General features: G+C 41.7%; 1 protein-coding gene across 1 annotated transcript in view; it reads right to left on the bottom strand.

Annotated features, from left to right (window-relative positions):
• The window catches only part of TAOK1 (TAO kinase 1), a 65,527-nt gene that overhangs the window by 28,510 nt on the left and 20,138 nt on the right, over positions 1-16,879 (bottom strand). The window contains exons 2-4 of the mRNA XM_057414787.1: positions 6,378-6,604; positions 2,916-2,987; positions 34-135 (exon numbers count right to left, since the gene is read on the bottom strand). Of these exons, the coding sequence (XP_057270770.1) occupies positions 34-135; positions 2,916-2,987; positions 6,378-6,509 (306 nt within the window). The 5' untranslated portion in view covers positions 6,510-6,604. The remainder of the gene's footprint in view (positions 1-33; positions 136-2,915; positions 2,988-6,377; positions 6,605-16,879) is intronic.

Below are 16,879 nucleotides of genomic sequence, written 5' to 3'. Positions count from 1 at the left end.
CCAAGACAAGAGAAGAGTGCAGCAGATGCTTACCCATGCTGTATGCTCCCGCAAATAGCAGCCTTTGTATTCTATACTGTTAGGGTGTTTTATTTTTTGGAGGAACTTGACTTCCTTAATAATATCTTGCCATTTCTGTAGAAAATAAAAGAAATAGAAAGACTTTATCAACTGTTACCTTTTTTTTTCAGGTTGTTAAGTCATTATATTATTTTAATTATTTTAAGAAATAAAATCATCTTGAGGTTCCAAATCAAAATAGATTTACATCAATACCATGATGTTCACTGCTTAACTCCTCAACACATCTACAAAATAAGCTGTTGATTGATTAGACTACATGTAAGGATCTCTCATCAGTGTAATACTTTATGTGTATGCATAGGCTATACTGGCAAACAATATTGGAGCAAGTCCTCAAAAAAGCAGTGTTCCTTTTTTAAGGGACACCATTTCTGTTGTCAAATCAAACATACATCCCAGCCTGAAAGAGATGTGGATAATAAGTGTCCTTCAGCAGGATCAGCTGTCTCTCCCTTAACTGCTGTAGACAGAAAGACCTGTCCTTACTAGTAACTATATTATGCTGGCTGAGGCTCCATTTATCAGTTACCCAATATCTGACTCTGTTGATAACGTTCCTCCATCACTAGTTTAGTCTTGTCAAAGGACCGATTTAAAATGAGTTACCTACAAGATAAGGGAATGGTTCTGCAAGAGAGAAAGAGCAAACAGATAAAACAAAATCCAGGATTATAAAAGGAGAGCTCCGCCAGTGCAACTTTGAAGTACAGAAGAGGCCAAAAAGTCATGTTCCAATGTGTGCCTAGACACCGCCGTTACTGTCCTTGGAGGAAACCATCAAGTGTTCTCATTCACTGCATATCCACCAACTCCAAAAGGTTCAAATGCTGTTTTCCAGGTCCTGTTAATCTCTCAGCACACACTTCCTTGTATGTGCCTAAGACTCACAGATGGACAGAGGTCTCATACACCCAAATGCTTTAGAAAACACATGCAAAACCCAAATCCTCCTCAATAAATATTTTAGGGTTAGAGAAACAAATGAAACCAGGGAACATGGTGGCCACAACTGAGGCAGCCAATTGACTAAGCACTGCTCAGCACCCGGAACTTCACTAAGAGTGCATTAGTGCAGCTATTCTAATGTGAACTCTCTCACTGACACCCTTGTTCCAGTACAAGAACAACTTAGTTGCCTTTTAGCTCCTAAGGCTTTGAGGTACTAATAAAAGCCAAACCAAGAATGCACCATGCTAACCTTCTCTGTTGGGAAGCGAGAAGTGATATATTAATCAAGACGTGTTTATGATTTCCTGCATTAAAAAAACTGTCCAGGATCACATTAAGATGTGTACTTAACATCACAGTACTACATATTTCAAAGTTCACAGTACCACTTATTTCAAAGGTTTTCCAACTTATTTTTACTATAAAATGTATCCTTAGAGAATAATTGTTCCCAGCAATGATAAAAATCTTATAAACGATACCAGAATGCCCTTAATCAATTTCTTTACATAGGCTAGTTCATAACTTTAGCAAACTTCTGAACAAAACAAATAAATATAGAGGTAAAATAGACAGCATTTCATTCTTGGTCTTATTGCTTTCTTCAAAATAAAGACACATACGCACTGAAGACAAACAAAAGCTATTTCTGAAGCATGCACAGTTTGTTTCATTCATGTGAATAGAGTATTTATAGCTCACAGTAATTAAAACAGTGGGACAAGTAGTAAGTACAAATTATTCTTTCATCAGTACACAGTTAAACAAGTCACCGCAGTGACAAAATAGAAGCACGCACAGCAAATTTAACTGGGAAGCTAGAATTTAGGACTGCTGGAGAGACACTGCCACCTCTACCTCCTACACAGATACACACACACACACACACACACAAAGGAAGGAATAGCTCAGTTCCTTGTAGCGCAGATGATCAATACACAAAAGGCAGGCGCAGAAAACGAGTTGTTAGTCAAACTCATCGGAGCAAGACTGCTTCTAAGACTAGAACAGAGAGAATGGAGGGAGGGAACCATGAATGCCCTGAACAAGAGTCTTGCAATAAATACTTCTGGAGGAAATAAAAAAAAAATAAAAAAAAAAATCACACCATGATTTGATAGATGTCATTTACCAGAAATACCACCAAATGGGCTGCTCATGTCATGTTGGGCTTTTCAAGACCCTGTATTAGCACTTAAACATTCCAAGTATAAAATCAATTATCTCTGTAACGCGTCGTAGGGAAAAAACACACAACTGGGGTGGCCATGAAAACACTTAATACTTCAATCTCAGAGGCCTACTTCTGCAGACCTCTGCAGAGACTGCTTTAATCCCTGGCTCCGGCAGCTCTTCCGTAATTATGCTGCTGCTCAGATTTTCACACTCATTCATTCACTGCTGGTTTGCTTTTGTTTTAGCTCCTCATCAGCACAGTCATTCCAGGGAAGGATGCATTCTGCCTTACTACTTTGCACATGCAAAATTCCCTCGGAATTTTTCACCACTGCATCCGCTGCTATTATTCCTTTGTCCAATGAGCAATGTGGTTACTTTGAAAGCCATTTCAAATGGAACATTTAAGGGCAAACAGACATGGTAATAGACAAACCTACCATTTTTAATTTCCTTTTTTGCTTTCTACACATTTATGTGGTCCCATAAAAAAGCCCTTTCTGTCTGAAAGAAAAGAATCCTACCCATCTTTTCCAGCAGCAGATTAAGCAGAAATATGCTGTGAACAGTAAACTGATTTTTCACTGTACCCTCATTCACCTGTACAGTTAAAGGTTTCTCCTGCTGTAACCCAAGCCAGTTAAAATAATCCTATATAACAGGTATTTGCAATGGTCAAGATTCAACATGCAGTATGTTCTACATACCTCATTGGACTGCTTCCCACTATATGACATTTTCTTGATGGCCACCACTTCATTGGTGCGCACATCACGTGCCTGTAATGGGAAAACACAATGCATCAGTTTCTTCAGACTGAGATTCCCCATGAGATGTAAACCAAACATACCCATAAAAAAAAACCAATCTTTATCCCTTAGTTAACTTTTGCAGAGAGTTAAACTAAAATATCTTCCAAGGGGTGTGCCTGCTGCATCTGTTAGAAGTTGAAGATCATCCTCCTGTTCATGAGACAAAGCATGACATTTCTCCATGCTCAGCATGCAGCAGGTTTCTGCAGCAGCCATGTACTGTCACTTCTAAACTAAAAATCATAGCTTATAAAAGCAGCTCTGACTCAAATAAAACTGATTTTCCCTAAATCAACTTCTCTCACTGCTCAGGTCCATATCAGACAAAACAGAAGCAATGCTCAACCCCCTTGTTCCATTCCAAACAAACCAAGGTGCACAGTAGATACCTGCTCTGCACACCAGTATCTTTCTCCCCAGTGCTCCCACAAATCAGCTATTGTGTCTTAAAGAAGGGATGGGGACACAGCACCAAGCACCAAGGCAATTGCTCATTCCCCTCTGGCAGAAGAAGGGGCAGGGCTGCTTCACCTTGTGGGGAGGATGGCTCCAGACCAGACTCTAGCCTCTCTTTTGTTAAGGATTTCAGCAGCATGGGAGGGTGATGGAGGAAAACCCCCAAGTCTCTCTGATAAGAATTATCAACTTGGGTATGAAACCAGACCATATAAATCAGAATATTGTGCACCACAGCATTCATGGATGATTGATGAAAATGCTGATTTTGCATATATTTGCACTATGAAGCACAACCTATCAGAACATGGATTAATGAAGTACCAGGACTCTGCCTTTTGTAAAAAGGTTCTTCCATAACGTTTTAATTCTGCTGTCCATTCGAGATTCCCAGAATTCCCTGACAGTCTTTACTTCAACCAGTTATGATGAGCTTGAACCAATCCTATTTTTAGTTTTCTATCTGTTTGAGCAGATCCTTCCTCCTGTCTTGCTGACACTAAAGTTGGGGGGTGACTATATTTGGGTTTTGAGACTCAAAAAAAGGAAGAATAAAGTTCTGACTCCTAGATCTTTACTAATTAGAGACCGTCTATGAAACAGTCCAACCAGTGAAGAACTGCAACAAACCAGGCAAGCCAAATACTACAGTATAGCAGAAGGAGCACAGCTCTAACAAAAGGGAGTGGGTTATTCTTCTGCTCCATCTGCAGTGTTCCAGTGTAGTAGGTTTCCTGTGTCAAGTGAAAGCTATTATTACACTGCAAAGTAGGGTAAGGATAATACCAAAATGATTCAGAGGTGCCAGACTTGCAGCTTCTAAGAAGCTAAAACCATGAGGTGAACCAGCAAAATCCATGTCAATTGTTAAAGGAAAAACAGAAACTTTCTGCCACTGCAGGATGTAACAGAAACAAAGAGACAGGAGTGAACACTTTTAGTCAGTTATCATGTAAAGTAACATATCACCCCTTCTTGGGATCAGGGATGAAAGGAAAGTAAAGTAGGAACAACAAACATGGAAAGAGTAAACTGCATTTAATAGGGCAGGAAGAGATCTCAGGAATATATGGATTTTTATACTTTTTTAATCACTCCTGCATCTATTTCTCATCAACATTTTTGGTCGAGGCTAGAGGCAATGAAAGCAGGCTGGTGAGGGGGGTTGCTGTGAATTAGAGGAACCAAGCAAGCAACTCCTCATTGAGTTTGCTTAACACTGACACCAAGCTGGGAGCAAAAGAACCATCCCAGCTGACACCCCATCAACGTTCAAATTACAGAGTTTTGTTTGGGTTTTTAGTGTCCCTGCGATCTGGAATAAGTGAAAAAAGACAGTTCCTAACCAAAAGCCACGGAGACGTTCCAAGATTTAAAAGATCCAAACGAAGAAGACTTGTTTCATGGCAGACATTTATGCACATACACCCCGCTTTCCTCCAAAAGCTCCCCGCAAAAGGATCAACATCTGGCGACGAGAGTAACCTCACCAATGAGAGAATTAAAGCATGAGCAAAGAAAAGGTGGAGTGTGTCATCGGCTTTGGTAATATGCTTTTAAACAGTTATTAACCATAATCCAGTACTAATTACATTGATTAGAGAAAGTTTCATTGTTTGCAATAGCAGAATCAAAATCCTGCTAACAAAACTTAAGAGCAGGTTTTTTCCCTAGTGTTACAAAGGAATAAAGGATTTAAGACATACACTCCCTTACTTTAGTTCTCTATTTAACTCACACTAAATTTCTCCCTCCACTTTGTCCATCTCATCTTTTGGGCTTCTGTTTGTGCTATGCAGTACACTACATGGAACAGTTTCAGATTCAAGATCTCAGGCCTGCTAGCAGTAAAAAGGTACCATAACAAAAAACTTACAGGCTACAACTCACACTTGACAAAAATAAAGCCCCAAAATGGGTTGGAGTAGTGTGATGTCTTTTTCATATCCACTCTTTAACCAAAGTGAGTGAATGAGATGAAGTAAAGGCCACAAGGTGAGTACTGTTTCTTCAGGAAGCACTTCCTCCCCCAGACCTGTTCCCAGACAGTGGCAGCTCATAGTTTTAAGCAGGGAACAAAATTAAGAAGCTTTTCCTAATTAGTTCATCTGTGCTGCATTAGATTTGTGCTGGAAGGTTCCCAACATGGTCTGCTGCAATTATTAACAATGAATAGGCATCTCATAAAATACTGACACAAATGGCTTTCTGAAGGAAAATTGGCAGGTTTGGCCACACCTCCTATAATTATAAATGTGAAAAGGTTTTCTGAGGAAAACGGGGGCTTTTAAATGAAGGTCTCAGAGGATGCACTTTGGTTAATGTACAGCAACCCGCAAATGAGGCTACCATGAGGCATCCCACCTCCAGTTGAACTGTATCAGCTGGGGAAAATTTCTGCTATCCAGATGACCACGTCAAAAGTCTCATGCAGATGAATACTGGGATTCCTGCCTGAAGTAGGGAAGGATGTGACAGAACCAATCCTTAGGTGTCAAACACAAAGAATGGCTTTAAGGGAGCCTGAGGGTATGCACAAAGGGAGAGAGAACTTAAGATAAAAGGAGATGATCAGACCAAGAGAATGGCATTGCCAGTGAGAATTGATGGAGGAGAAGTAATATTTGAATTAGCAGATAAATCCCTGCTTGTAACATAATGGTGCACCCAAACGCACTGGGCAAGGGCCATGTTTCCAGTTCTCCTTTTCACTGCATATGCAAACACCTTACAGCTACTGCAAGCTTGTGAATGGGCTGAGACTGTACAGACACACACCACCACATATCTAAAAGATTCACAGTAGTTTCTCTTCCTCAATACATTCAAAATAAGCCTACAACCATGGCTTCAAGATAAAAAGACATACAGCCAAAATTCACAAGTCACAAAGCTACTTACAAAATAAACTGCTCCGAAGCTTCCATGGCCAATCTCTCGGAGATCTGTGAAGAGCTTTTCTGGATCTTCTTTAAAGAAGAGCTCTGCAATTTCTGGGTCCTTCAGGCTGCCCGCTCGGCTGGTTGATGGCATCCTGCTGGGCAGTTAGCCGACCGACTATCTGGGTTTAAAGTGCTGCCTCAACCCTTGGTTCATCTGTATGAATGGAGCCTCTTCAGCATGGATTACTGTAAGAAAAAGATTGCAATCCTTCACTGATTATCCTCTTCTCAAAGAGTAAGAGTAAGAAACAAAGCTACAGCAGAGCAGTTTCCACTTCTTCCAGGGCATGCATCCCTGTTGTGTGAAACAACACAACCTATCTGCTGGGATAATGTCACAGTCCCACTGTGACACCAGTCAAGCATTTCCACAGACCACAAACCAAAGTCAAAACATAAAGTGAGAGGCATTCTTTGCTCCAGCATCTGCTCAGTCCCCTGCAGAGCAGTCACCAGAATCATTTTGACCTACAGCAAGAACCAGTTTGTCACCAGTGAGCCCATATTACCTTGACACCCTCCCTCTGAAGAGTTACACCCACTGTGTCTTAAAGTGGATGACACAATTGCACATCTCTATATATATCTATTTATGATGGTCTTCGCAAGACAAGATGTATGGCACCAGTATGAAGTGTATGAACCACCACTGCCCTTTACTGATCTCTATTTGTATTTTTACTTCTAAAATTGCACTCCAGTTACGAAGCAGACAGTGATCAGTTTTTATTCATGTCAGCACATACGCAGAGACCTCTCTAAAGCTTCCACAACTTAGTCATGGCCCTTTTGGGTTTTTTTCTCTTATCTAAATTCATTATCTCTATTGTAAAGTGCCTGCTCTTCAGAGCCTGATTAGCAACCCTCTTCTTTAGAGGAACAGCATTCAGAACAGGAGACACCCCATTCCATACATGATACATCTTTCTACTCTGCTGAAGCAGCAGACATCCATTTTAATCATGATAGTATATGATACAGTGGTCCAGAGTCCACCGGCAAACAGTTTATTCAGAGGAACTTGCAACTTCAGACACTATTTGGAATGTACAAAATCCTGTTTGTATCATGAGTTTACCTTCATTTATTCAGCGCGCCTTGGAATCTATCCAGAATAAAAGTATACCTCCAAGTGGTGCTAAATTCATACTGTATCATCACAACAGGTGAAGCTAAACAAGCATTACAAGTAAAACGCACCTTTCTCCCCACACACAGCTAAAAAGGAAGAGCCTGGGTATGAGGATTTCCTCTCAATTCCCTGTAAATACCAATAGAAGCATTCTGTGTGACTGGCAAACAGCTGATCACACAGCCCACTTCTTCCCAAAAATCCCTGTCTGGCCAAGACTGGTGCTTTTTTAAATTCACATTTCACTGCTCAAATTCGTTCTTCTAAAAACCAGAAAACAAATACAACAAATCTGAGTTTAACTGAGGCATCAGAAGGCCTTATCCCTGTCCATTTATCCTCCTTTCCTGGACTCTATAAACTCCACCTTTCTCCTACCCTCTAAACCATCAATGAATCATTTGTTTTCCCCTCCCTGTGGAGCAATTCCTACAAGCATGGAAAAAGACATACTCCTGCATGTTTATGTTCTGTGGTACTCTTCTCTAGACAGTTGCAGCATGTGAAAGTGCCAAAGACTGCCTGCTCCTTGTTAGTTCAAATAACTACGAGGAGAGGACGATGGGGTGAGAGACAGCCAAGACATACCTAGTTGTAAAGTCTGCAAGAGCCTCCAGTTTTCCTGATTCCTTTAAAATCCCAGTGGTAGGCCAATACATATACACACACACAGAAAATATGCAGCTGTCCACAACTCTGCTATACTGCTATACTGCACTGGTGAGCACGCAGAGGCACGTTGCACATCGATGCAGGATCACTTATAGGAGCCTTCGGAACAAGCGACATCAGCACAGGACATTCCCAACTGCTAATGAAGCTGAGTGAGATGCACAGGAACAGGACTGGGACATCTCCACCTTCCATTGCATAACACAGTAACTAATACCGTGTGGGAAGGGAAATAATTAGCTCCAATTCAGCCTGTACCTGAAGCACACGCTACATTTATGAAGACTGGAAAGAAAAGTGGTGGGCTTTGTTATTTTTTCTTTCAAACAAGCCAACAATATTCCACTTGATTCCAGCTCTAACAAGCACATAAGACTGAAAGACAACTGTTTCACATTTACAGCCCCCGACGAAACAATAGACAAAAAGCATCAGTCAGAAAAGCACGAGAGAGGAGCTGGGGGAAGGGAGCTGATAACCAGAGCACACTCAGTATTATTGAAGGAATGCTTCTTGGATCGACAGTAATGATGTCATGTTCCATCTTTTAAGAAGCATCAGATTCTTACAAAAAGGACATTGTTGTTCAAAAGCAACTGCTGCAATCCCAGAATGCCCTTTTCCCTACATCTGTTAGTCAGAGGGGCTAGGCTTGGATAAACCTGCTAATATGGCCCAAAGTCACATGTCCCCGGGAGCGAGCATGCGAGTGGGAGCCAGGGAGAGCAGGAAACCCCCAGTGCATGCAGCTGAGATGGATTACAGCTCCCCACCTACTCCTGATGCCAAACCAGCCACCAGACTTGCTCTTGGCATCATCTTGGAGCATGCCTCTGAAATGTCATCAACAGGCAGCACTTCTTATGGCTGCTAGAACTCTTCCCAGGCTCCTTAACAACACACGCAGAAGTGGTACAGGACTGGCTATTGCACTGCCAGGCTTGGAATAGCAAAAGAGAACTCCTTATCCACTGTGATACACCTTAAAATACAGGGTTTCCCCCCCCCCCCCTTTAATCCTGAGAACATTGAGACAAATTTAATTATCTTTATTCTTGAAAATAATCGCTGCTTTGAAATGAATGAGAATAAAACCATTAAGTACTAAAACCTATTTAACGGGATAGTCACAGACGTGAGCATGACACCACGGTTATCATTTTATCTGCTTAGATGGAACAATAAAATGCATTAATGTAAATTCCACCCATAAGAAAGCTTTATGCAGCCTTTGCTAAAGAAAGTGCTCCCATTTTTTATGGATGCTCCGATATTAAATTCCCTCAGTCTTCTCTTTACCCAGACAACACGTGCTGCCTGCCAAAGCCCGACAGTGCCAGCAGCTGAGATGCTCTGCCTGCAATAACAACACCTGGATGCTCTGGGGAAATGGAAGTGAAGTTAGGAGAAGTGGCATGCAACGTGGTTATTGCATTATTTTAAATGTATTTAAAATACAGATGAGTTAAGATTAAAAACACCCAAAGCCCTGCACCTAAACCGCACTGAAAATTCAATCACATACCAGCAGCCAGCTGGTTTTCTGTATTACAGTCAAGTTGCACTGATGTATTTCACATTCTTCCACCAATGCAGTCTCTTTAGTGTAGTCTGTTTGGACTGGTTCAGCTATACCATTAAACACAACTGTCCCCAGTGGATGGGTGGATGGATCATCTCACCTTAGCTCAGACCAGGCAGCTGGATCCTGGCTGTGGCCAAGAGACAGGCACTGCACCAGGAATCGGCATCCCCTGCGTGAGCTCTTGTCTCTGCAGTCTACCTACAAGCCACCTTGCAGGCTGCTAAAATTAGATGAAATAAATTCCACATTTTTTCCTAGTTGTCACTCATACAGAAAGAGAATATTGCATTGCATAAACACAACTGCTGGTACTTACATTGATTCCACTCACAACCAACAAGGTGATAGAGGAATACGAGAAAGAGTCAAAGTAAGCCAGGGAATGACTAGTGGAAGGTGTCCCTGCCCGTGTCAGGGGGTTGGAACTAGATGAGCTTTAAGGTCCCTTCCAACCCAAACCAGTCTGGAATTCTACATTTCTATGACCGAAGCACAGACTGGACCAACTCTTATTTCCACGCAGGCTGAAGTAACTACATTTAGTCAGTAGCAACCATTACTAGTTTAAATAACACTGAATACAGGCCAAAATGTTTTATCAAATTACTTTCATCTGAACAACAACCAGTTAGTAGAAACCACATGCACACATCCACAAAAGTCTATGAATCAGTAAGATGTTACATCCCCTGTAATTACAGCTATATTAAATGTACACACACACACACCTTGAACCACCGACACAAGGAAGCTGAAGATGAGGACGGGACAAGACCTGTTCTCTTTTGAGTTTTCTGCCTCCCTGCCATGTCATCTCCAGCTGAAGTAAGACCCACCCCTGTGACTAACATCCCCTGGGATCCTGCAGAGCAGAACAAGCAAAGCTCTAAATGGTCAGTTGCCATATTTAACATGCATGTTTAAGCCTTATGCCAGGAGACCTTACAGAAATACAAATCTCTCCTCACTACACTAAAAACTGTGACACGGAGAGCTGTCAGATGTAACTGCTTTCATGTAATAAACCAATGTACTAAGAAGAGAATGTACTAATCCTTCACTACAAAGGCAAAGTGAACCTACTCACTGAGATTTCCACCTATCCATCATATTACTTCTCCAGTTCACATCCAGACCAACCTGATGACTAAAAGGCATTCGGTTACACTAACCATGAGATGCATCAAAGCATTTGCAGTTCCTGAAGATGGCTCAAAAGTCTGCAGGCACCAACTGACAACACAGGCTTACTTGTAGAGCATTAGCATTAAAAAGCAGCACACTTTGTCCGTACAAATGAAGTTTCAAGGAATCAACATATTCAACATCCTTCGGCTTCTACACACAAGAATATTACAACCAGAGTTAAAACAAACACCATGTGAGAACATCATGGAAACAACAAACAAATTTATGCATCCATCATCCTGTGTCTCTCTCCATTTCCCTGGGTACCAAGAGGCACTACATGGCCTCCTACAATGGCTAATGAGGCTGACAGCAGTGCTGCCCTCTGTTCCTGAATTATAAATAACAGATTATTTGGAATATGAGACATAATACTCATGTCATCTGCTATACAAAACACTTAGCACAGTACAACCTATAAACACTTCTCTTTAGTATCAAATGGCCGTTACTCCATGTATTTTTCCCTGATAGAATATATATGACTTTAAAAACAAACCAACCAGGAGACCAGTTATAGCACATACAATCATCAGAGCTGCACATTCTAACAGCAAAGATATAAAGTGATTATTCAACAGAGAAAATAACTGGTCCTTTGCAGGTCCTACTCGAAGCCAGAGCAAAAGTAAAGCAAGCACAAAAACAACCCAACACCAAAACCCAACAGCCCACCTCAACACAACTGCATTTGGAAGCTGATACTTAGATATTTTATAAGAGCATCTGCATTGCATGTAGTGCAAACCATTGCCAGATTTTAATGTCACTTCCTCTGGCAGGATCTAATGCAAGAGCATCAAATAGATGGGGAATGAGTGTCATCATGCAACTGTCGAAACAGGGAAAAGGGATTTTCTCTTACTTGCATCCGGGTCTGATCCAGGGAGTGTATGAAACTGAGATTAAGCTACCCCCTCAACACGCTATCAGAAATTTCCTGAATGGATTCCAGCTGACGCTGAAAATTTCCACCACCATCATAAATATGGTAAAAAGGAACGACTTGTCATTTATTTTTTCCTTTTACTTGCAATTATGTCTAAAGTGAGAGTGAACTGGTGAGAATGCTTAAAATACTGGCTTGTAAACACCTCTATAGCATTGAATGCTTGACCTGAAAGCACAATTTTTTTGGAAGTAGCAGACAAATCACTCCCCATTTTGGACAAACTCTGAATAAAAGCCTGTAAGGTAAAAAAAAAGAAGCAAAATTATGGAATGCAAGTTTCTGCTTGCATGCAAAATGTGAAGCTGTCACTATTCCATGCATTTTCAGGCGAAAAAATCCCAAACTAAACTCAAATAAAAGTTTTCTAGCATAACAACCAGAAATACCAGCACATATGAGCTGTCTGGTTATAAACCATGCAGAAGAAACCTCAGCTGAACTTTCAGTATCACATAATACTGCCTGTTGGGGAGAGGAAGCTTCTTTGACGTATATTTGAGACACCAAAGAGGTTCTTGCAGCACAACATGTAACAGGCTCATTCCCATGTGCTCAAGGCTGCACTGCCCAGCACAGGAGGCTGTGTTCTGGTATAATGTGACTGTGAGTAAAATACTCTCTCTTCAGACAACAACGGGATGCTGCAACACCCACCCTCAATCCCATGGGGATGTGTGATGGTTTGACTCTAACCTGGTACTGGAAGCAGAAGCACAGCTGGTGGGGAAACATCAGAACAGATGATGAAGGCCCAGCATCAGAAGAATCCCAGGCTGGTTTGTGTTGGAAGGGACCTCAAAGCTTTTCCAGTTCCAACCCCCTGCCATGGGCAGCGACACCTTCCACCAGGGCAGGTTGCTCCAAGCCCCAACCAACCTGGCCCTGAACATTGCCAGGGATGGGGGATGAAATGAACTCTTGTCACACCAGGCAGTGCTGATATGTGCGACTTTAGGAATGATGCTACCATCCTTGACTTATTTTGTGATCTGCATATAAATCTTATATTGTGATCTGCATATAAATCAGCCTTTAAAGTTTTATCCTGATGAATTCTATGCATGGAGTTAACCTCATCCAGAAAGATAAAGGGCAGACAGAGATCACCTACTATACATCCTATCACTGCATCTGCATTTGCTGTTCATCACAAGCCAGGTGACAGCCAGGCTGCTGGGGTGGGATTCTCTAAGGGCACAGACAGAAGAAGCTCATTTGGCTTATCTGAAATTCAAGGGATCTTCATCCAGTGCAATACTGCCAGATTCAGGATCATCTGCTATCCATCCTTGTGCACATCTCAAACGCAGGGACATATGTTCATCAGGGTCCTCATGATCACTGGGAAAGCACATTCTTGATCACTGCACCCAGTTTCTCCTTCCAGCAAGCTTGTCAAAACTACAACATGGGATTTACTGCTTTCCAATTAAAAAAGATGCCCTGGCAATGCACCAAGTGCTGCGGATGTTCCTTAAACCCTCTTTTAACCTAGGCTCTGGAACCCCAGTTGACCCTTTCTTCTTGTCCTAACAACAGCAGAGCAACTCTCAAGTGTGTTGCACTGCACACATGGAAGATCAATTACTCTCTGCTCACGAATAAGGTATTTTCCTTGATCAGCTAAAAACCGGCTTCCTATCCATGCTCAATTACACCACAACAGATGGTGTGAAGATAGTTGTATTTAGGTGACTATCACAATGGAAAGTCTATCAGCATCCCCAAGCCTCTCCAAATGGACAGCAATTTTAGTGACTTGACTCATGTGAAACCACACACCACAAACTGCTTGGGTACTTGGGTACGCCTCTCCCACTAAGCTAACAACATGTTACTTTTTCTCTTCCTAGTTCTGCCATTTGGAAATTGTCCTAAAGTAGTAATTATGGGGGGGGGGGGGGGGGGGGGAGAGGGGGAATCCCAGAAATGAAACAAGGAAAACCTGGAGATGCAGCAAGCGGCATCCAGCTTCTCCTATGCCCTGCAAAAGGGGCAAGAGGCACTGGGGAACATCTCCCTCAGGATCCTGCTAACTTACCTCTACCACTTAGTAGATGGAAGAATGCTGGCAAAGTAATGAACTTGCCTTTCTCGTAATTATCCTAAAATCATTCCTTTTGGTACCCATGCTCTCCACACTGGATCCATTAGGACTACCTGTCATTACGGAAGGGGGAGGTGCAGATGAATGGCATTCTACAAGAGACTGTTAGCAAAATGTTTAATATTCAGAAGAAATCCAAAATGCTGTCACCAAACTGATTAAAAAAAGGAACCATCCTGAAACAGTGCCAACTGCAAGCAGAACAAAGACACCTGGAACGGGCTGAGGAAACTGGATTGTGGAGGGTAACTGTGTACCATGGAAAGCCCCACTGAGACACTGCTTTTATCTACAGCACTTTTCACCCTCAAGCTTATGTTCATGAGATGCTCCTCCGCTTTCTGCTGATCCCCAAGGTAAGGGGAAAGCTAAGATCACCCCATTTACGAGTCAGGAGCCCCTTCTGCTGCCAAAGCCTAAAGCAGGTGAGATAGTACAGCCGTGCTGGACACTTCCATAACTTGTCTTATGACAGGGGCACTGCACGTGGTCTAAAATCCCACACATATAAAACATGTTACATGTACAACATGTAACAACAGTACTGCCTACTGCAAATGAACAGAGATCCTCCTCTGTAGCAGAAGCTCACAGCAAAGAATAGTCATCAAACGCTGTCCCACTGGTATCTTCCACATTCCCTCAGCTATGTCCTTCTAGAAGGAATAGATTATAAGGATAAGAAGAACCTGCACCTGGATATTATGGTGAATTCTGGCAGCTTTTTGCCTGTGTGAGACCCTATGTTCAAAGAGGCTTTTCTTCCCCAACACATGCATTCTTCTTCACCTGACAAAGAGCAAGCCTATCATTCCAGTCAGATTCCTTTCTCGATTTCTTTTAAAAAGATTTTTGAGGAATGATTTTATCCTGGAAAAAAACCTCTTTGTAGATTTTTTTTTCTTTTTCTCTTCTTCTCTGTGTTGTGTTTTTTTTTCTCTTGTATTTTACTTCTTCGCAAAATAGCCTCCAGAAGACACTTTCATGTTAGAGCACTGCTTGTGTTTCTCTTATACATGTACTTGTAGACTGTGGCTTTCTTTGATTTCCCCTCAAGATTCTGACACTAAACTGTCCATCATCAGCTCCCTGCATCACTTACCCCAGCACACTTTCTGATCCTGCTGAGCTGTTCTGCTTGGATGTATGTTTACTTTCCAGGAATGTCACTAGCAAAAAGGGTCAGAAATCTAAGCTTCCAAAACCTCCACTGACAAGCAGTCACGATGATCCACACCAGCAGTAAAGCCAACAGTGCAACAATTATCCCATGCTTTCCATTTGAAACAAAATGGAAAAAATCTTTTGTATTTTTTATTATTTTGATAATATTTCATGTTTTGCAAGTAGTGGGAAAAGTAACAACTGGGTAAGCCCATTCCTGTGCTACAGACAGATATTCTGAACAAACTCTATCTATTTTGACAAGTTACATATGCCAGTTATACGCAAACACAAATAAACCAAACACTAGTTTGAATCACCAGCAATTTCTGCAGTGTCACTCACCTGAGAAACACCAATCTACCACTTAAACACCACAAATAAAACGCATTACCAATGTAGATGAAAGATACTCTAGTACCAATAAGCATCCTGTATTTATTTCTCCTATTTAAAACAAAACATCCCATAGGATCACCCAGGATAGTTAAAGAACAGCCAGCATTCGTTTCTCAAAGGCCAGTATCATGGACGCTGAAGAAGTGCTAACCATAGCCTGACATATTCAACACTAACATCTCCTGAATGACTTTGCTTGTGATAGTTCTGGTACATTTATTAAGAAGGTCAGCTCTAAATTTAGTGATTCCTTAGGCTAGCAAAGCTATGAGGAAGGCAACTGGAAAAAATTAAATCCGCTGTCCCCCTTCTTTTGCAATTCATTAAGTTCACAGGCACTGCCAACTCCTGTCCTTTACTACATCACGCTGCTCTGACTCTCATTTGAGCAAGTGTGAACCTGGCAAAACTGGAGCCAGCAGGAAAGACCTAAGGTAGAAAATAAAGTCGAATCCAAAAAACTGGAAGACTCTGTGGGAATAATGCTACAAACCACTGGCCAGGAAGAGGTTAGCGAGCAGCCAGCTGGGGAAAGTCAACTAAATCTAGAGGCAAAAATACTGGGAAACTCCAGCTGCCCATAAGAAAATAAATTTAGGCAGATATCCTAACGGGGCTTGAGTTTAAAGAAACCTTTTCTTGACCCCAAAGCAATTTCACCCCCGAACAATAAATACAGTAAACGTAAGCAAATCGGCTACTTTGGATTCAGCATAAATAACTCAGAAACAAGCTACTAAAGCTCACAATGTAGATAATTACCCTTGAGAAAAGGAGTGATTAAAAAGTAGCAGTATCACACACAGCCTTAGAAGGGAGGCCTGAAAGGAAGGAATTCAAAGGCTTTCTGACCAGCCAGTAAAGAAATAACAAAAATGCTTAAATTAAGCTTGCAAATGAATTCCCTGGAGTGCAGGAGGAGGGCAGGATGCATGCCCACCCCAGAGCTTCCAACCCACCAGTCCATGGGTCTGACTCTTCTTTGAGCAAGTACAAACCTGGCAAAACTGGAGACATTAGGAAAGACCAAAGGTAGAAAATAAGTCAAATATAACAGAAATCCAAGAGAAAACTGGATGATTCTGTGGGAATAATCTTAAAAAACAAGCTGTGCCCCAGCCTGATCCACTACCAAGGTACCAGAAAAGCCACAAAGGAGAACAAGGATACAGGATAGAAGGTAAATTATCTGCATAAAGATGATGACTAGGTAGAAGGTATGGTGCTGTCAGAGACCATACATCAAGAAAGCTGGTCCTTCA

Source organism: Pezoporus wallicus, unplaced genomic scaffold (genome assembly GCF_028554395.1).
Source record: "Pezoporus wallicus isolate ANWC-B61680 ecotype Strahan unplaced genomic scaffold, APGP_CSIRO_Pwel_v1 contig_8517, whole genome shotgun sequence".
Lineage (NCBI taxonomy): Eukaryota > Metazoa > Chordata > Aves > Psittaciformes > Psittacidae > Pezoporus > Pezoporus wallicus.
Note: the sequence above shows the minus strand (reverse complement) of the source record. Positions and strands in the feature narration are given on the sequence as shown.